General features: G+C 23.2%; 5 protein-coding genes across 5 annotated transcripts in view; all 5 read right to left on the bottom strand. All coding sequences in view use genetic code 6, as the record gives it.

Annotated features, from left to right (window-relative positions):
* Positions 1–1874: 1874 nt before the first annotated feature.
* Positions 1875–2777, bottom strand: TTHERM_01358400 (Serine/Threonine kinase domain protein; the record flags this gene model as incomplete). The annotated part of the gene is made up of 1 exon (XM_001013521.1): positions 1875–2777. The coding sequence occupies one exon, from the start codon at positions 2775–2777 to the stop codon at positions 1875–1877; it is 903 nt and encodes a 300-aa protein (XP_001013521.1).
* Positions 2778–3756: 979 nt separating this feature from the next.
* Positions 3757–5133, bottom strand: TTHERM_01358390 (tetratricopeptide repeat protein; the record flags this gene model as incomplete). Its single annotated transcript, XM_001013520.2, has 1 exon — positions 3757–5133. The coding sequence occupies one exon, from the start codon at positions 5131–5133 to the stop codon at positions 3757–3759; it is 1377 nt and encodes a 458-aa protein (XP_001013520.2).
* Positions 5134–6555: 1422 nt separating this feature from the next.
* Positions 6556–16300, bottom strand: TTHERM_01358380 (zinc finger lsd1 subclass family protein; the record flags this gene model as incomplete). Its single annotated transcript, XM_001013519.2, has 5 exons — positions 6556–6679; positions 6733–8554; positions 8769–9380; positions 9468–15310; positions 16260–16300. 5 exons carry the CDS (start codon positions 16298–16300, stop codon positions 6556–6558), a joined length of 8442 nt encoding a protein of 2813 aa, XP_001013519.2.
* A 2498-nt stretch (positions 16301–18798) lies between these two features.
* TTHERM_01358370 (transmembrane protein, putative) lies at positions 18799–20498 on the bottom strand (the record flags this gene model as incomplete). The annotated part of the gene is made up of 2 exons (XM_001013518.1): positions 18799–18860; positions 20171–20498. 2 exons carry the CDS (start codon positions 20496–20498, stop codon positions 18799–18801), a joined length of 390 nt encoding a protein of 129 aa, XP_001013518.1.
* A 529-nt stretch (positions 20499–21027) lies between these two features.
* TTHERM_01357370 (hypothetical protein) overlaps positions 21028–22457 on the bottom strand; it is a gene marked incomplete at both ends in the record, with an annotated part of 3000 nt that continues 1570 nt past the window's right edge. Inside the window, 5 exons of the mRNA XM_001013517.4 lie at positions 21028–21047; positions 21140–21458; positions 21656–22142; positions 22303–22312; positions 22449–22457. The exon at positions 22449–22457 is cut by the window's right edge and continues 1044 nt beyond it. Of these exons, the coding sequence (XP_001013517.4) occupies positions 21028–21047; positions 21140–21458; positions 21656–22142; positions 22303–22312; positions 22449–22457 (845 nt within the window). The remainder of the gene's footprint in view (positions 21048–21139; positions 21459–21655; positions 22143–22302; positions 22313–22448) is intronic.

The following is a 22457-nucleotide window of genomic DNA, read 5'->3' as shown; positions in this document are numbered from 1 at the left end:
CAAGGTTAAAATTAAATTTCCTATTATCAAACCAAATAATCGGATATAACTTAAAGAAAAAAATCAATTTTTTTATTTTTAAAGAACCCTTAAAATTGGTTAATTAATCTATAAATTTATTTTATAAACTGTTTATTTAATTTATCATTTTTTTAATATAAACTTTTAGAAATTTGCAGACCAAATTATGTTTTTTAGGCTTTCTTTAATTTTAGAGCAATTTAATAGTTAAATAAGTTACTTATGTTTATATTTTATTTAGTTTTTTTATCAAGAAAGGCAGTTTTAAATTTAATTACTTCATCATTTTTGAACTAAAATTTAAATTTTTACTTTTTTAGATTTGCTTGTATGAAACTTGATTTTTGAAAGAATTAGTAAAATTTTAAAAATTTTGAAAAATTCGAAACTATATTTCTATATGGTAAATTATATTTAAGATACAATTGTTTTATTCCAAACTATTTTATCTATTAAATTTAAAAAATAAAAAACCATTATATTATTTAGGATATTTATTATACTTTATATGCATATGAAATATTAATTTTCTTTACAAATTAGAGCTTAAAATATATAATTAATTGTATTTTTTATCTAATAAATTAATACATTTCAATAGGTTTTACTTTATAATGAATAAAATTTTACTTGAAAATGAAGTGAGTTTAACTATTTTTAATTTATAAACTTTATTTTTTTATATTTTATTTATCAATTTTTTGATAACTAATTTAAAACCATTTTTTTGTGAATTTAAAATATTACATCAATTAAACTATCAAATCAGCTTTTTAAATCACTTTATTTGGTTGAATAATTAAAGTATATAACATATTAACTCTATTAAATTGATTGAAATATTAAAATAAGCTATTTCAATTAACTCAAAAATAGGATAGTACTTTAATTATTTTAAAATATTTATTTTTTAATTTGAAATATTTACTTTATTCATTTATTTATTTTAATTAATAATTTGATTATTTTGTTTATTATTTAAAATATTATTTTATTTTTTAACTTATTTATTATTTTATTCACTGAATTATTTATTTTATTAAGTAAAATATTTACTTTATGTTTAAAATTTTGGGAGAATATAAAATGAATGAAGAAAACTAGATGGGATGAAAAATTAAATATTAATTAATTTATATTCCCCACTGTGGCATTCTACTGTTTATTTTTTAGGAGGTTCCATTTAAAATGAATATATTTCCACTAAAATTTATTTTACTCATAAATTACTATTTAAAAATTAAAATTTAAAATAATTTTTAATTAGAAACAAAATAAAATTATGAAGATTATGAGATGAGAGAATAATAATTTTTAGTAACTTTTGTTTGTTTTCGATGTTTAGACAAAATATTATTACTAATAAAGAGGATTTTATAAATTATGGTAAACTAAAAATAATTAAAATAGAACAAATTATGCTTTTTACAGTGTCTAATTATAAATATAAAAAGTGTCTATTTTTGAATTTAAATACAAAATTATCTAACAAAAACAATAATTTTATCTTTAAATTTACTTAAATATAAAAAATAATGATATAAGAAAATTAAAATATTTTAATTAAATACAAAAGAATATACAGAAATATAATTTATATAAGTAAGAATGATTGTTTATATTTAAACTAATTTTGTTAGAGTTGTTTTTAGTTAATAATTTATGATATAGATTTGTTAAATAAGTTTTATGGTTAGATTTGAATAAAAGGGATTTAATTAATTGTTTTGGTTGTAATAGAGTGATATCGAAATTGATTAAGGGAGTAAATTTATTTTGTGAAATTTAGCTATTCTATTGTTGAGATCATTTAATTTTTTTGCTATTATGAATCAAGATTTGGCTAATTAATTTCAATTTTTTAAGAAGGGATGTTCAAGAATTTCGAGTGCTGTTATTCTTTCACTATCTTCCTTTTTTAACATCTTAATCAAAAGATCTAGGCATAAATCATAATCTTCTTAAGTTATTTAGACAGAAGTTTTTAGTTTTTATTGAATAAAACTTTTTCCAAATTTAATTATATTTTTGTAAATGGGAGAATCGCTTGTGAATTCGTGTTTTAATGAAAGCCTTCTTTAGAACAACACGATGAAAAAGGAGTAGCCTAAAGAGAAAATATCACCTTATTTTTCACAATTTTCAGTGAATTCTTTTTTACTAATTTAAGAATAAATACTAGGAGAAAAGTATTAAGTAGCTCTGAAATCCCATTCTTTTATTCTATTAGAATTTTGCTCTTGCTTATTCTAAGTAGAGTAAGAAAAACCGAAGTCTGAAAGCTAGAATTCGATTTCTCCGTTTTCATTTTTAAAGCAAAGAACATTTTCTAGTTTAAAGTCATTGTGGGCAATATCCATTTTGTGAAGATAAGCCAAGGCAGATGCCATGCTTCTTAGGTAGTTTTTAATTATATCTATTTATGGAACACTTTTAGTAAAAAGATCGAAGCCATCGCAATTAGCTTAAGGAAAAAGTATCATACAACCACCTTTATAATATTGCTAGATATCAATTGGTCTAGTAATATTTGGGTGATCTAATTGAGAGGCAATTTTAAATTCATTATGAAGTTATGAGCAAGCTGAAAAACACTTATTATCTACTATAGAATGGACACATTCTTTAAGGACTATGTTTTCGGATAATTTCTCTGACTCATCAATGCACTTAACTACTGACAATATTGTGCGTGCATCGTTTGAAATTTAATTTATTATTTCATATTTTTCTTAAACAAGTTTAGAGTGCTTCATTTGTTTTTTAAATTATTGAATATTTTCTTTGATGTAATTTATTTTTTAAAAATTTATTAATTTTTTTTTTTTTAGCTGGCAAATCTTAAATATTTAAAAATTAGTTTCTCCTGTAAAATTAATTCTTTTAATTATTTTTTTTCTGATAAATTATATTGTTCAAATCACACTAATAATTTCGGGTCTGAAAATTTTTCTATCTTTTTATCTATTAGAATATTGTGAAAGCAACATGACTCTTATTGTATTAGCTATTTTACTCTGTAGCTATTAAAATAAATAAATCCTATTTATTGCATTGATAAATTTTAAGATGTAAAATATTTATTTTTTACCCACTTTGTTAAAATAAAATAGCAAACTAATTATAAATTTTTTAGGTAAAAATAAACCCCTTAAATAATCATTTGATACCAAAAAAGTAAAAAACTCTTTATAATTAAAAGAAAATAGAAACACTTTTATTAACATATTTATTTTATTTTTTCTTTAATCTTTTGATACCATAAAAGAACTAACCAAAAAAAAAGGAGATACTTTGATTTAGGGATTAAAAAGATAATTTATTTATGCAAAATTCATAGTAATACATTTTTAGTCTAATATGACTCTGAGTAAAAGAAAATTGTGATTATAAATTTAGATTTTTATTGTTAAATTTTGATCCAAAAATATTTACATTTACATTTTTATTGAGAATGGCTTGAATTTATTTCTTTTCAACGATTAATTTTGCTATCTATTTGCAATATTTAAAAAAACTATATAATGAATAGAAAATAGAAACACTTTTATTAACATATTTATTTTATTTTTTCTTTCTTATCATCAAATATTTCTTTTAATCTATTTTGTGTAATTAAATTGATATAAAGGTCATAATAAAAGACAAAATATAATTACATTAAATTTATAGATAAATATTAACTAGTTTTTTTTATAATGTTTTAATTCATATATTAAATATTATTTCCCACACTCAATGATGGTGGTGATCATGACCTCCACAGCAACCTTCGTTTTATTTGGTTTCTTAAGATTTATTTTCAAGTTTTTTTACTAAGGATTAGTTTTCAGCGAATTTTTTGTTTAAGTATTCAACGTCTTCGGGGAAAGATTCTTTAATTCTATTGATATATTCTTGAGCAGCTGTGTTCATTGGATACTTTGATGTATAATCATCATAAAATTAGTAGAATTTTTCTTTTGAGTAATGTTATCTAAATTCAGAAAGATTTCTAAAGGCAAATGGATAATCATATTTTACTTCTAAAGATTTTAGGCAGTATTCAAATGATTTTTCGTAATTTTTTCTGCTGAGATTAATTGCTGCTAAGACATTGATAAAAGAGTGGTCTTTATATTCAGTCAAGCGATTAAGATTTAAGTAGGCTTTTTCAGCTAAATCATAAATTTAAGAAGTGTATGTAAGCTCAGCTAAGAATTACCATGCGATGATATCATCAGGGCATTCGCTTGTCCAGTTTTAAGCAATCATAACTGCAGCACTCATTTTTTACATTAAAATGCATGCAGTTACTGTTTCTTGATATACCTAGCTAGATTTTGGTTGCTATTAGAGTTTCTTTTCCATTATAAATAGAGCTAGATCCATGCTCTTTGCTTTTTTGGCAGTTTGGAAGGCAGATTTCAAAGCAAAATTTTTATTTTCTTTATTCATTAAATCACTTTTTAAGAATAAATTGATAGCTTGTTAGTATTAGCCTTGTTTAGTTAGAGAAAGTGCGAGATTATAGTATCCTCTATAGTCATTAGGTTAGAGCTAAATTAATTCTTCGTATGCTTAAATAGCAGATTATTCAGCACCAATTTAAGAGTAGTAATTTCCTTTAATAACTAATCCATCACTATATAAAGGATCTATTTCATCAATTTTATCTATGCACTTTCTTATAAGTTCCAAATAGTTTTGAGTTTCTTCCTCAGTTAAACCATTATCAAGCTATAATTTGTTGCAAAAATGGTCAGCTACTAAACACAGCACTTAAATGCACTAAAATTCTTCGCTTTGAGATTTTAAAGCAAGGTCCATTAATGAATCAATAGTATCTGAATTTTCTCCTTCCTTAGATAAGCATAGAGCGTAATTGCAAAATCCATGAGCCTTAAATTTGTTAGAACCTTACTCAATAAATACTTCATAAGCTTTTTTTGCTTCATCATATCTTTTCAAAGAAAGTAAGCAATCAGCAACTCCAAGCATGCTTAAATCATCCTTTGGATCAGTTTTCAGCATTTCTTTATACAAAGCGAGAGATTCTTCATACTTTCCCTTATGATAAAGTTGATGGGCTTCAGAGCCTCTTTGTTAAGCTTATTACAAAAGTTGGTCCATATATTGAATTTTATCTATCGAAGTTAAAAAGATAATTTTGTTGTCTTTAATAAAGATATATATATATATATATTCTAAAATTATAGAGTAAAGGTACTTCAAGTAATATTTATATTTTACTTTAGATGCATACAAAATTCTTAAAATAAATATCATGTGTAAAAAACAAATCAAGATAAATGGAATCAAGCAAATATATTTAAAAAGACACTTTAAATCAATACATCACTTTTCATTAATTTAATTTAACTTGTAGATGATAAAATATGATAAAAACAAAAAATTGAAGTTGCTACAAATTAAATTTGCTTTAAGTATCTACTAGATTCTTTGGAGTGAGAATTAATGAATTATTTTATTCTTTGAAAATAATGTGAAAATATTTTGTGAAAAATAAATACAAATGAATTATCACACATTTCATTAATCAATTGCTTTACATGAATTAAATTAAATTATTTCAAATTTTCTATGAAATTTTATTGTTAAGATAGGTATTTAAAAGTAATTGTTACTAGTTACTAGAAATAGATAAAAGATATCTATCAATTATAAGCTTCTTAAGTTTCTATACAAATTTATTATTAAGCAAAGAAATTATTGTTTAATTGAGTTTATTTTAAGTAAAATTATTGCCATTTCATATATGTTTGGTATGAGATTGATAGTTAAAATATTAAAATACTTTTTCTTTCGTTTAAAAAAGCATAAAATAATATTAAAGTATTTAAATACCTCTTTTAAAAAGCCTATAAGAAAAATAAATTATTAAGTGAAATTTTTAGTGAGTTTGATATTTTTTTTAAAGGATTATAATAGACGCTTTAATTCATGATTTTTCTTATTTTCTTAAGTTTTAAGATTAATTAAATTATTAATATAAATGTGGCTATTCGATAAAATATCTTTGTACTTCTTTCTATTTTTTATTTCAATGATAATTAGAACTATTTTTGTAGCTATTATATAAAATATCTTTTTTATATTTTTAATTTATCAATGATTAAAACAATTCATAAAAAAAATTCATTAATAAAATAATTTTTTCTTTTTTATTTTAAGAATAAATTTATAAAATTAAATATTTAAAAAATATTAAAAGTTACTTGAGTAAATCTTAAAAGTAAATCTAAATATAAGCATTTATAATTGTTTTAAGTTTTAAAATTAAATATATTTTTATTAAGATGGCTATAAGAAGATTAAATTTCCTTTAAATTTTTCTATTTTTAAATTCATGAATAAAATGAATATTTAATAAAGATTTTTAAAAGAAATTCTTTAAAATCAAAAAATTTTATTCAAAAATAAATTTTATCTTTTTAATAACTCTAATAAAATAACAAATTTATTTAAATGAAGTTTAAAATGCATTTAAATAACAGAATTACTTAATACTTATTAATAACTTCAGTTTTAAATTCATATATAATTTTAAGATGTTTTAAATGGATTTAAAGCTACTTTTTTAGTATAAATTGGATTTTTATTCCATTTAATAGATAGCTAATGTATGTTATCTAGATATTCTATTCTTGAGCTCTCACTTTTTTTAAAGGAATTTAAAAATTATAAAAATTTTAGTTAATAAATATTTACATTGAATTTGAAGTATAGTTTTGTGAATTATCTTTTATTGAAAATGAAATCCCTTATCTTATCTATACTCTTAGTAAATTTTACTACATAATTTAATTTATTTGCCTATTTGTGATATCTTCTTCAAAATATGTTTTTTTAGAAACAATAAATCTTTTTTTGCAAAATTTGATTTGCAAAATTTGTATTACTACAAAAGCTGAATATACCAAAATTATCAGATATAAAAGACCTAAACAAATTACTGTAGACCATGCTATGTAAATACTGTTATAGTAAGAAACTAAAATCATATTTATGCATATTAGCAGCTGCATAAATTCAAGAGCTAAGTAGTATCTTTATTCTTATTAAGCTAGAATTGGTTTGTAGTGTAGAATGTAAACAAAAAAAACAAAGTTTAGAGATAACATTAGGCATAAAGAGACTATTTAGTTTGGGATTAAAAAGATAAAACAAGAATTCAATATTTTCTTTATTTCAAAAAGTAACCAAAAGTATTTTGCATATGGAATTTCTATTTAAAGACCATCTATTAAACTATAGTATTTTGTGATTTATTAAATATCTGTATTTTTATTGAAATTCTTAATCTTCAAATAAAAGAAAACTAAAAACAAGCCATAGCATATTAAATATGTTATTTATAGAGAAAAACTTACAATCTAAATAACATTTTAAAATTCTAAGTATTTGAACGAATTAAAAATTGAAATCAAAATGTAATTTGAGAAAAGAAGTTAAAGTTTAATTAAATATGAAACATTTTTTTCGTTGACTTCACTGCAGAATTCAAACCTATTCTTCAAAGACTTAGCAATCGCTAAAAAGATTATTAGACTTGCTGCAATTGCTAAAAATTTTATAAAGTCACTCAAAAATAATTGACTTAATTTAATTGAATTCAATCTCCTAAAGTCACTAGAAGAAGCATTTGTTTAATCTAAAATTCTTTTGTCAGTATATTTTTTATTGTTGTCTGAATTATTATTGCTTTAACTTCCCTAAAATATTGGAGAAGGTATTAGACTTAGAATATTCATTTAATATCCTTAATCAAGGAAGGTAGAACCTATGCTTAAAGTTTTCAATTATCCAGAAAATTTCATGTTTCCTATCAATTACTAAACTTAAAGTGAGTATGAAAATAAATTCCCTGAAGAAGAAAGAATAAAAGTTGCTGTAGCTTAAAAAGTTACTGAAGCAACTTGAACAGACTGCATGGTTGTATCAGCTTTTGTTATGATATTTAATTCTTATAGACATTCCTTTTAAGTATTATACAAGCATGAATAGTTTTCATACCTTGTATCATATTCGCAATATGATATTTTGTTATTATATTCTTTCAAACAAGTTGTACATTTATCTTTACTTTCACATTCTAAGCAGTTTGTAATTGTGCATTTTTAGCAGGTATTTTTGCTATCTACATATTCAAATGATTGACATGTTGTACAAACTCTTTATGATTCACTTTAAAAACTAAATTTAGGTTGACAAAGTATACAAATTTAAGAATTTTCGCAATGTATACAGTTTATACCGCATTTCTAACAGATATTATTTGAATCAGAATAATATGATTCAGGACACTAGAGCAAACAAGTTGATGCTGTTTTACTTATCTAAAGATAAAAACACTTTTAGCATTTGTTTGTTTAAGGATTTTTAATATAACCATCTAAACATTTATCAACACAATAATTATTCTAATCGAAAAACTAATTAAGATTAGCACATTATATACATTGGGTTTCTGATGGCCCAAAACAGCTTTTGCATTTAGAATGACAACTTTAACAACTTTTTTTAGCCTAATCTTTATTTTAAAACGAATATATATAATGAAATTAATATTTTGCCAATGAAGCATATATTATATATAAATAATTAGCTCAAATTAAAAAAAAAATTCAAAATTATAAATTTAAGATAATTAAATAAATATAAATTAAATTTGTAAACCTAATTTTCTTTTAAAAAAATTGAAATAAAATAATATTTTTTGAGTATTGTTTAGAATATAAAATTACCTAAATAAGTTCCTTCTTTACAGCTAAAGCACAACCCATCATACAAAGTATAGTTAGAAGCACAAGTATTACATTGATATTAATCACTGCAAGATAAACAATTATCATCACATTTATTACACATATTATTCTTGTAATAATATCCTTTTTCACATTAAGAACAAGTATTAAGAGAAGTACAACTTAGACAATTGTTTTAGCATTTTATGCACTTCGTTTTATCATTAAATTCTGTAGATTAACATAAACCGCAAATTCCACTTTATATAGTTATAAATAAATTTGGATTTAAGCATTTCAAGCATTAGTTTTACTAGCTTCCTGAACAAGTTTAACAATCTAAATGGCATTTTTAGCAATAATGACTTTAATCAAAATATGAATAAGCATATAAACAAGTAATGCAGTCTGACTTAGAAGGCCCATTACATGTTAAGCAAGTTGAATCACATTTCTTACAATAATTTCCATCTATGTAAAAGCCCTATCCAGGACAAGAATCACAAGACCCATCAGGTAAGAAATAGAGCCCAAGTTTACATTAAGTGCAATTTTTATTTGTTTTTCCATTACAAGTTTGGCATGATGAATCACATTGATAGCAGAATCCACCTATTTTTATTTAAAAAATAAATTATATTTTAAAATTAAATATTGCTTAAGTTTTTAGTGTTAAAAAAAAAAAATTTAATTAATTACTTTATTAATCAATAAATTGTTAATTATTTATATCGCAAAATTGACAAGACATGTTTGGGTATAGTGTTTTTTAAGAAGGACAGGTTAAGCAACTCGTAGATGAAGGACCGCTACATGTTTAACAGCTTTGATCACAAGGAAGGCATTTATTTCCACTTATATAATATCCTTTATTAACTTAGCACTAACTACAAGTTCCATCCTAAAATAAATATAAACCTGCTGTGCATGTTAAACAGTTATTAGATGCTGGACCATTGCAAGTTTAACAGTTAGAACCACACGGTGAGCAATTATTTTGGTCAATATAAAATTTATTACTTACTTCACATAATCCACAAGATTTATCAGCAAACAAATATTTTCCTGATGGGCAGGTTAAACAACTAGTTTTTTATATTCCAAAGCATGTTTTGCATGATGAGTCACATTGAACACAATTATTACCACTTATATAATATCCATTATTAGTATTACAGCTCCCACATGATTTATCTTAAAACATATAGCTTCCAATAGGGCAAGTTTAGCAATTATTTGACAGCAAACCAAAGCATGTTTAGCAAGTATTATGACAAGCTAAGCATTAAATACCGCTAATGAAATAACCATTATTTAAATCACATAAATTACATGTATTATCAGAATGCAAATATCTTGAGGGAGGACATTATGTACAGTTGTTAAAAAAAGGACCGTTGCATTACTAACAACTTTAATCGCAAATAAGACATTTTTTTCCACTGATATAAAACCCATTAACTGTGTCACATGTATTACAAGAGTTATTAGAAAATAGATAGTTTCCATCTTTGCAAGATAAGCAGTTAGTTGATGAAGGGCCATTACAACTTAAACAAGAATTATCACATACTAAACATTTATTTCCTTCAATATAATATTGCTTAGTTGTATCACAAATGCTACAAGAATTATCAGAATACAAGTAATTTCCACTATTACATGACAAACAGCTATTTTGAGATCCATCATTACAAGTTTTACAAGACAAGTCACATTTTAAGCAATTAGTTCCATTGATATAATAACCATTAGATATATCACAACTATTACATGAGTTATCAGGATGTAAGTAGCTTCCAACCTAGCAAGATAGACAGTTGTTTGAGGAAGATCCTTAGCAAGTTAAGCATGTTGAGTCACATGGCAAACAGCTAATGCCACTTATATAAAAGCCATTATTCACATTGCAACTATCACATTTTTTGTTCAAAAATAAATATTTTTAAGGAGGACAGCTTAAGCAATCATTAGAAGTAGGTCCTTAACAATTTGAGCATGCAGAATCACATTTAAGACAGTTTATTCCATTAATGTAATATCCATTATTAATATCACATTTTTTGCAAGAATTATCAGAATAAAGATAATTACCATTAGGACACGATAAACAATTTGTTGTTTGTAAGCCGTTACAAGTTGCACATGTAGAATCACATGACAAGCAACTAACACCAGAAATAAAAAAACCATTTGCTGTATTACATAAGTTACAGCTATTGTCAGCAAACAAATATTTTTGCTAAGGACAAGTCAAGCAATTTTTTGAAGTTGACCCATTACAGGTTGCACAACTAGAATCACAGGAAATACAATTATTTCCACTAATAAAAAAATTATTTTAAATATCACAGGTATTGCAAGTATTGTCAGAGTGTAAGTATTTTTGTTATGGGCATGACAAACAATTATTTTATGAAGGGCCATTGCAAGTTAAGCAAGATTAATTGCACTCAAAGCAATTAATACCATCAATATAATAACTATTATTTGTGTTACAAATGTTGCAAGTTTTATCAATAAATAGATATTGACCTGAAGGGCATGTTAAACAATTAGATTCTAAAGGCCCATTGCATGTTTTACATGATTTATTACATGGTACACAATTTTACCCATTTATAAAATATCCATTATCAGTTATGCAATTATTACATGTATTATCTTAGAATAAATACTTTCCTGAAGGGCATGTTAAGCAATTAGTGGCTGATGGACCATTACAATTCAAACAATTTGGATCACAAGTTAGACATTAAATTCCATTAATATAATACCCATTAGAAGTGTTGCAAGCACCACAAGTATTATTCAGGAATAAATATTTTTAATCTGGGCAGGTCAGACAGTTTGTAGATAGTCCTCCACTGCATGTTTTACAAGTTAAATCACAAACCAAACACTTTATACCTTAAACATAAAAACCTGCGCTTGTATCACAATTCTAGCATGAATTGTCAGAATACAAATAATTACCTAGAGGACAAGTTAAGCAATTATTTTTATTAGATCCACTACAAGTTTAACAAGAAAGATCACATTTTAAGCAATTATTACCACTAATAAAATAACCATTATTTATTTTGCAAATATTGCAAGAATTATCTTGATACAAGTATTATCCAGAAGTACAAGTTAGACAATTATTTGGAGTTGAACCATTACAAGTTGCACAAGATTAATCACAAGCAAGACAATTATTCCCATTTACATAATAACCATTAGCTGTATTACATTAATTACAAGAGTTATCAATGAATAGGTAGGTTGAAGGAGGACATGAAATACAATTTGTTAAAAGTGATCCATTACAAGTCGCACATGAAGGATCACACTTTAAGCAATTAACACCATTAATAAAATATCCATTACTTGTATTGCAAACATTACAAGAATTATCTGTGAATAGGTATTTACCATTTTGACATGTGAGACACTGATTTTTGGTTGAACCGCTACATGTCACGCATGAAGAATCACAGGCTAAGCATTTAGTATTATTAACATAGTAGCCATTACTTATATCACAAGAATCACAAGAATTATTTTAAAATAAGTATTTTCCTTCCGAGCAAGTTAAACAATTATTAAGAGTAGGTCCATTGCAAGTTAAGCAAGAAGAGTGACAAGCAATACACTTAGAATTATCAATAAAATACTGATTATTTATATCACATACACTACTACATGAGTTATCTGCATATAAATAATTTCCTTGAGGGCAAGACAAGCAATTATTAGGAGATTACCCATTACAAGTTTAACAAGAAGAGTTACATGAAACACAATTTATTCCACTTATATAGAATTTATTGGAGGTATCACAAGCTCTGCATGATTAATCTGCAAATAAATATTATCCTGAATGACAACTCAAACAGTTATTAGAGGAAGGGCCATTGCATGTCAAACAAGAAGAATCGCATGGATAACAATTAATTCCATTTATATAGAAACCATTACTGACATCACAAATATTGCAACTAAAATTATTAAATAAATATTTTCCATTTGGACAACTTAAGCAGCTGTTAGAGGATTAACCACTACAAGTTAAACAAGATTGATCGCAAGCAGTACAAGCATTACCATCAATAAAATATCCATCACTTGCTATACAGTTATTACAACTATTATTAGCAAATAAATATTTTCCTGAAGGACAAGTTAAGCAATTATTACTACTTGGTCCACTGCAAGTAGAGCATGATTAATTACAAAGAGTACAATAACCACCATTTATGAAGAAGCCATTATTTGTGTTACAAATATTACAAGTTCCATTCTAAAATAAATATTTTCCTGAAGGACAACTTAAGCAATTATTACTATTTGGTCCACTACAAGTCATGCAAGATGAATCACAAGATGAACAATTAATCCCATTTACATAATAACCATTATTTATATTACAATTATCACAAATTCCATTTAAAAATAAATATTTACCAGAAGGACAACTTAAGCAATCTGTATTTTAATTTCCACTGCAAGTAGCACAAGAAATGTCACAAGAAAAGCAACTACCACCATTAATATAATAACCACTATTAGTATTACAAATATTACATGTGCTATTAGAAAATAAATATTTCCCTGAAGAACAGGTTAAACAGTTATTAGCTAAAGACCCATTACATGTTGCACAAGATTGATCACAAGCAACACAAGAATTACCATTTATGAAATATCCATTACTTGTAATACAATTATTACAGCTTTTATTTGCAAATAAATATTTTCCTAAGGGGCATGTTAAGCAATTAGTATTATTTGATCCATCACAAGTAGAGCATGATGAATCACAAGGTGAGCAACTTCCACCATTTATGTAATAACCACTACTAATATTACAAATATCACATACACCATTAGAAAATAAATATCTTCCTGAAGGACAGCTTTAACAATTTTAGTTATTTGGCCCATTACAAGTGGCACAAGATGAGTCACAAGGAAAACATTTATTACTATTTATATAGTATCCATTATTAGTATTGCAAATGTTACAAGTACCATCCAAAAACAAGTATTTTCCTGTTGGACAAGTTAAACAATTAGTATTTTAAGATCCATTACAAGTTGCACAAGATTAATCACAAGCAGTACATGAATTGCCATTTATGAAATATCCGTTACTGGTAATACAATCATTACAACTGTTATTAGCAAATAAGTATTTTCCTGTAGGACAAGTTAAACAATTAGTGCTATTTTTTCCATTACAAGTAGAGCATGATGAATCACAAGGTGAGCAACTTCCACCATTTATGTAATAACCACTACTAATATTACAAATATCACATACACCATTAGAAAATAAATATCTTCCTGAAGGACAGCTTTAACAATTTTAGTTATTTGGCCCATTACAAGTGGCACAAGATGAGTCACAAGGAAAACATTTATTACTATTTATATAGTATCCATTATTAGTATTGCAAATGTTACAAGTACCATTCAAAAACAAGTATTTTCCTGTTGGACAAGTTAAACAATTAGTATTTTAAGATCCATTACAAGTTGCACAAGATTAATCACAAGCAGTACATGAATTGCCATTTATGAAATATCCGTTACTGGTAATACAATCATTACAACTGTTATTAGCAAATAAGTATTTTCCTGTAGGACAAGTTAAACAATTAGTGCTATTTTTTCCATTACAAGTAGTGCATGATGAATCGCATGATGAGCAATTACCTCCATTTATGTAGTAGCCACTATTGGTATTACAAGTATTGCACATACCATTCAAAAATAAATATTTTCCTGATGGACAACTTAAGCAATTATTATTGTTTGGTCCATTACAAGTCATACAAGATTGATTGCAGGGTGAGCAATATATGCCATTTATATAGTAACCACTATTGGTATTACAAACATCACATATGCCATTTTAATATAAATATTTACCAGAAGGACAACTTTAACAATTATTATTATATGGCCCACTACAAGTTGCACATGATGTATGGCAAGGTAAACAATTATTTCCATTAATGTAATAACCGCTATTTATATTACAATTATTGCAAGTCCTATCTTAAAATAAATATTTACTTGCAGGGCATGTAATACAGTTATTATTATTTGGGCCATTGCAAGTAGAACACGAAGAATTGCACTGAATACAATAAATTCCTTATGTAAAATAACCACTAACACAAGTACTACAAGTGTTATTATAATACAAGTAGTTTCCGCTTGGGCATGTTAAACAATTTTAGTTTCCCCCTGCCTAACACGTAGCACATGAAGAATGACAAGGATAGCAGTAAGAACCACTTATATAATACCCATTATTTGTATTACATACACCACATGAGGAATCAGTAAATAAATAATATCCATTATTACAACTTTAACAATCATATTAACCTCCCTTTTAGCAAGAAGCACATGTTGTATAGCATCTATAGCAATTATTTCCCGATTAATAATAAGGACCACTTTAGCAACGACTGCAAAAACTATACCAGTGGTCACATGAACAATTACTTCCACAAAGTAATCTTAGTTTTTATCTCCTACGTAAGCTTTAAAGAAAAGAATAAATTTTTTAATATTAAAGAAAATGAATTATATTCAATAATTATTTTAAATTTATTTAAAGAAATAAATCATTTCTATCTTTTATCAAAATTAAATTTTATTTAATTCTTAAGAATTTAATAATACAAAATGACAAGTTGTTTTTAAACTTCTATATATAATATTGTCTATAATAAAATAAAAATTAAAAATTTATTTTACTCAAATATTTTTAAATATCATCAAAAATTAGCAATATAAAAATATTTTTTTAAAATTATTTAAGGACCATATATTGCCATTATATTAATATAAATTAAAAAGAACTAATTTTAGAAATATAAAACAACTAATTTTAAAAATTATAAATTTTCCAAAATAATAACTAGAAAGTGATGCTTAAAATAAAATAAAAATTTATTTATTTTCCTCAATGAGCAAAATAGATTCATATAATATTAATATATTATTAAAATTATTGATATTGGATGCCTCGAACTTATTAATTTAATTTTGAAGTAAATTATTCAAAAAGCAAAAGAAAACAAAATACATCGTTTCATCTTCCTGTTGAGTATCTTCAGTTCTGATAAGATTAGCAGAGATAAATAAGGAGAAAGAAAAAACTATCAAATTAAATAATAGATTTAAGAAAAGTTGGATATTTAAAAATATAATTACCTAAAAATGGAAAAAACAAAGAAACTAATACCATCTTAAATAATTATTTGTTTCAAAGATTATTTTCTCAGATTATTTACACTAAAAGTTTTTTTTAATTAATTATAATTAATTTCACAATTTTTTATTTTATTAATATAATTTAAAGCCACCAAATTTTACTAATCGTTTAAACCAAATACAATATTTTTGGATAAAAAAAATAACTTTTTAATTTTTTAAAATAATTGAGCAAATATATAATAAATGAGAATGAATTAGAATACTAAATACTGTGTACTTTTATTTAATTAGCTCATAAACATTTCCATCATTGAATATTCAATGAACCAGTTAAATAAAAAGATTTAAATATATAAAATATTAACTAGAAAATAATTATTATTAAGAAGATGCAGTAAAGAGGTATTATTTTCAATTAGTGAATAATATTTCATATATCTTGAAGGTAAAAGTGAAAAGTCAGAATATAATTATTGCTGATAATTACAAATTTTGTTTACTATTAAATAGAAAAGCACATGAATAGTAAATAATATCTGAGTAATTTTGCTTTTTATTATTTATTAGATTTTGTGAATATTGTTAGTTATCAAAAATCCATATAATTGTGGTACTTTTTTACTGATATAATATGCAATTATTCGCATATGTACTTTTTTAACGTATAGAATATAGCATAATTATAAAATGTATCTAAACAAACAAATTAATAAATATTTAAAAATATTTTCAATATTTGTATTTATTTTGAAATAGTTTTTTATTTATTTAAAAGACTAGGATGATAATTTTAAATAAAGCAAGTTATTACAAATTTTCCATCTAATAAATTGATAGTCTTAAAAAAAGATTGGAGTAATTAATATAAATAAGAGAAATAGCTTAATTGACTTTTGAGAGAGTATCATTCTTGTTATCATTATTTAGAATCAAACTAATAAATTACGTAATGCAATTATGCTTTTAAGAATTTGTGCTTACCTTTTTAATTGAAATTGAAAAGTCTTAAAGTAAAAAATAATATTTATCAACTTTTTCTTTAGAATGGCACTATAAAAAATAACAAAAAAAATATTATTAATAATAATAGATAAATAGTAATAAATTTCTATCAATCAATAGATAGTTTTTGAAATATTGAGAGTAATTAAATCTTCCCAATCATCTCTTTTTTATTATAAAAAAACTTCTCTGGTAATAATTTTTTGTTATTAGGAAAACCAATTATTTAAAAATGCATCTATGGTATTTCGCTATTTTACATTTTTTATATTTCTGGCTATATTAATTTACTTTGCCCTTGATATTATCTTTAAATGAATAAATTAATAAAAGACAGTTTAATCCATTTAATATGATAGCGCATCTTTTGAAAGTATATATGCTTATTACTAATGCATTGTTACAGTTTATAATATTATATTACTTGAATTAATAAAATTCAATGAATTAAAAACAATATTTCTTAGAAATTTAAATATAATTCATACAGCTAAATGATTATTTAAATATTTTCATAATTAATTATTTATTTGTTTTTCTCCATCAGTTAATTAAGATTTTTACCACAAATTAATTTAGAAGGATTTTGGTGAGCGTTGGCAAAAAGGTTTCAGTATTTAATAATCACAATCTAAATTTTTCTTTGGATTACAAATAGGAGGTGTTTAATCTTAAATTAATAGTATTTTTATAATGTTAGTAAGAAAAAGGAAGCTAATCAATTTTTATGATTATTCTGAATGCAAATCATATTGATCATTAAAAAAATCAAGTTTACATTGAGTTCTGAAATTTTTTAGTTAATCCCAGAATTTTCATCAATATTGAATCTTCAAAAATTTTGCTTCTTTAAGATAACTCTTCTATCTCATAAACTATTTGTTGGATCTGGTGCTAATTTTCAAACAAAAAATCAAGAAACAATATTAAATATTGAATAATATTTTAAATTTTATAAATATTTATTTTTACTATTCTTTTTTTAAAAAGTAAATTTTGTATTTATTATCTTTAAGGAAATATCATAATAATAGTTCCTTTAACTTGGTTCTATTTCTTAATTAAAATAAAGGATATCTTTGGTTAAAAAAATAATCTTCTTATTTTTCTAATAATTAATGCACATATGATTTAATTTTTTATATTAAAAATAAAATTTTATATTTTGGTAATGGTTATCAACCTTGAAAGCAAAAAAAATAGAAAAAATAAAAATTTTTCTAGTATGTGCAAATTCTTTTCTTATTTTGCAACTCTATATTTATAATTTATGAATATCAAAATATCATAAATATAAATATATATTTGTATCTATATTTATAAATCTGTTTTTTGCTATTATAATGATGGTAATTATAAATTAATTATTAAATGAATTTATTTTTAGGATCTTTTCAAAAATATTAAATTCTCCTTAATCAATTATTTTGTTATTTATTTCTTTTTACTTTTATTGATTACCATTTTTCAAATTATAATTTAATTATCTAATAATTTTTTTTAAACTAAATAATGCATTTAAAAATTTTTCAGAGCAGTCTAATTATTATACATTTTACAATATAAAATAATTTAATTTAACTAACTTATTATTTAATATCCTCAATTTTAAATTTAAAATATTATTGAGCTCTGCTATTTAAAGTTTATCTTTGAACAGTTTAGGTAAATTATTTGGAAGCTCATTTATTTATTCCTATATTACTTAACTAATCACATTTATTAAACGATTTATTTATAAAAAAATTTCTTTATCATAAATTTTATATATCATGATTTAATAAATTATAACCTTCTAATTTGATTTTCAAAAGTTATTTGTTTCAAGGAAAAATGAATTTTTGGAAGATTAAGGAGGAAGAAACTTTCCTAATAGATTAAAAATCCATTTTATTTTATATATTTGATACTTTTTTAAAACTACTAAATATAATAATTTTGGTGTTATTTAATTTATAAGCTAAATCATTATATTTATTAATTGATTTTTAAATAGTGAATTTTATTCCATTATTTTGATCGTTAAATATAATAAGAAATGCATATGTAAAATAATCTAAGGTATTTTTGAATTAATTTCCTTCGATTAAGAATTCAAAAACTCAGTTTTCTTTTAACTACCACTTGATATTCTTTGAGCAACAAACTTTCAGTAATAATAATTTAATAATTTTATTTAAATAAAATGGATTTATCAAATTTCTTATTAAATTTAAATAAGCAACCTTTAATAAACCTTTAATATTTTAAAGAATAAATAATAATAGTAAAACTCTCATTAGTTACATATAAAAAATTATCATTAGTGTCAAATGAGTAACTAAAATAGCTAAATTAATGTTTTTTTCACTATTTTTAAATTTAAAAAATAACTGCGAATTTTTCATTCAACAATTTAATAATTCAAAATAAATTAAAAATTTAAAAAAATATTAAATAATAAACTTAAAATAGCTTAATCAATATTTTGTGATTAAAAAATAAAAAATTTATTAAAGAGAGATATTTTTTATTTTAATTTTTAAAATTAATATTTCTCATAGATTTGATTAGGAGCTAAACCAAAAATTTTAGCTAATTTTTAAAAAAAATATTTGATACAATTTAAATAAGGAAACTTGCTACTGAAAAATTAAGTTAGAAAAATATGAAATAAAAAATGAATTTAAGAAATTTTTTATTATTTAAACATGCACATAATTTAAAAAAATTATAACTAGAAGAATTATTGAAAAAAAGGTAGATATTTACTATATAAATTTACAAATTATTTATAATAATTTCAGTTTTAATTTCAAATATTTTATGGAGCTTTAAGATTTAATTTTATCAATTTTCATAAATGTTTATTTAGTTTATTATATTTCAATTAAATATTTTTTAATTTTTACTTATATCAATCGATGTTTAACTTTGTTATAAGATTTCGAAAATGGTATTCGTATTTAATTAAATATTATTAAAAGAAACTATCTAAGAAGATTATTTTAATTACTAATTCTTATAAAAGCTGTTCTTGGTACAAGCTTTGAATTTCTTATATAAAAAATATATAAAAATGATTAATCCCCTTAATAAAGTCAATACTTGTATACAAATTAGAGAACCTGCAAATACTAAATAATTTTAAAAAGGTTTTAATATTTACTTTAAAGAAAAATTATAAATAAACAAATTACTTTTAAGTAAGGCTGAGAAACTTGTAAAACTAATTTCTAGTTCACTAATCAGAATTGTTTGAATTAGTTTGGCCAAAAAAGAAATAATTTCTTAAACCAAAATCATTAAATTTTGATTTTACTAAGCCAAGGGTTTTGCTATTATTATATATATCGTAAATCCGGAAGATAAAATTAAATCAATAGATAGAGCTATGGTTTTGTTAGGTAAAATTAAAATAAAGGCTACTGATATTAATTTTTTGGCTTCAAAAATAATCCAAAATACTTATTAAATCCTTTTTTATTTTATTTTATAACAAACAGCACCAAGTTTCTCTAATTGCATTGAGTCGAATTATGAAAAGCATATGCTTTTTACAATAAATGAAAAGTATATTATATAGATTAAAATATATGGAATAGATAGGAAAAATTCTATTTTATTTAAACTTTCGTTTTGCAATTAAAGTGTTTCAGCAATTAACAATGAGTTAGAACTTATTATTATGAATAGAAAGAGCATCTTATAACATAGATATCTTGTAAGGTTTCTCAGTTTATTAAAAATAAGATTTGTAAGTTTACAAATTATGAACAATATGGTTATTAATCCAATCAAAAGAGACTGATAAAAATAGTTATTAAAAAAATCAGTGAAGATATTTTGAACTAGCCAAATTGAATTAAAGCTTTTAATTTTATGCAATATAATTGAATCGTTTATTTAGAATAAATTTGAAGGAATGTTTAAAAGATTAAAGGCATAATCAGCTTTTATAAAACCTTAAGTATAGTAAATGAGCATATTATCAAGCAAGAAAATAGAGTTTCCTCTGAGTTGAGCAACTAATAAAAAGTAAAGAGATATTGTGTACTCATTAGTCATGAATAATAACTAAGGTAGTAAATAAATTATAGATAAAATAGCTAAGTAGTCATAAATTTAGCTATATCCTAAAAGTTCTAAATAAAGATTGTAACAGATACTTTGATCTTATTTATCTTCATAGCCACAAACTTCTGATGCATTCTATTCTTCTGCTGAAGGTTTTTATTTTTCATTGCACTTATTTAGAATCTTGTTATGTTCAAAGCCTTCTTCACATGAAAAGCAAATATCTTTCTCTTCACATAAAGAGCAACCTGTTTTACATTTCTAACATTCTCTTAATTTTTCATCAAAATAAAATCCATCTTTACATTTCAAAACACACTCATTTTCATACTTTATGAGAGGATGTATACAATAACTATAGCATCTGTATGCCAACTTATCAATTAGAAGACCGTCACAGCTATTTTGACACTTTTAATTATATAAATAAAAATCATTTTAACAAGAAAGGCATTTATTTTTATCACATTCCAAACATTTTTCTTGTTTACAAAGCTCACATTTTTTATGATCTTCAAAAGTCCCTTTAGGGCAAGTCTAAACACACTTTTTAGAAAAATTATCAAGTTTAAAAGAATCTAAACAACCTTTACATTCATCTTAATTACATTCTTTGCAATTTTCAAATTTAGAATTGCATAAATCACAATTGTTGCTTGAATAATTATAAAATTAATTTTCTTCACATTTTATTTCTTCACATTTTTATTGATTTAATTTATAACCACTCTCACATTCTTCACATTTATTACTAGATTCTGAGCATATATTGCAGTTACTTATTTGACATTTTTGGCATTAATTTTAATCATTTTACTATTTTTAATCTTTTTAACATTTAAAGCATTATTTATTATGTAATTAGTAATTATTTTCACACTTCTCACAGGTTTAACTAGAAGAGCATTATTAGCAGTTTTACAGCTTGCAAGGTTCACATTATTTATCATTTAAAAATGTACCTTATGGACAATTTTTAACACACTTGTTAACAGATTTATCTAAATAGAAGGATTCATTACAACTTTTACATTCATTTTAATTACACTCTTTACAATTTTCAAATTTATTTTAGCATGAATCACAAGCCTTACTCTGATAATTATAAAATTAATTTTATTCGCACTTTATTTCTTCACATTTTTATTGATTTAATTAATAACCATTCTCACATTCTTCACATTTATCACTAGATTCTGAACATATTTTGCAATTGCTTATAAGACATTTTTGACATTAATTTTCATCATTTTACTATTTTTAATCTTTTTAACATTTAAAGCATTAGTTATTATGTAATTAGTAATTATTTTCACACTTGTTGCAGGCTTAACTAGAAGAGCATTATTAGCAATTTTACAGTTTACAAGGTTCACATTATTTAATATTTAAAAAAAGTACCTTATGGAC

This window comes from Tetrahymena thermophila (assembly GCF_000189635.1).
Source record: "Tetrahymena thermophila SB210 genomic scaffold scf_8254675, whole genome shotgun sequence".
Lineage (NCBI taxonomy): Eukaryota > Ciliophora > Oligohymenophorea > Hymenostomatida > Tetrahymenidae > Tetrahymena > Tetrahymena thermophila.
This window is presented reverse-complemented; position numbering and strand designations above follow the sequence as displayed.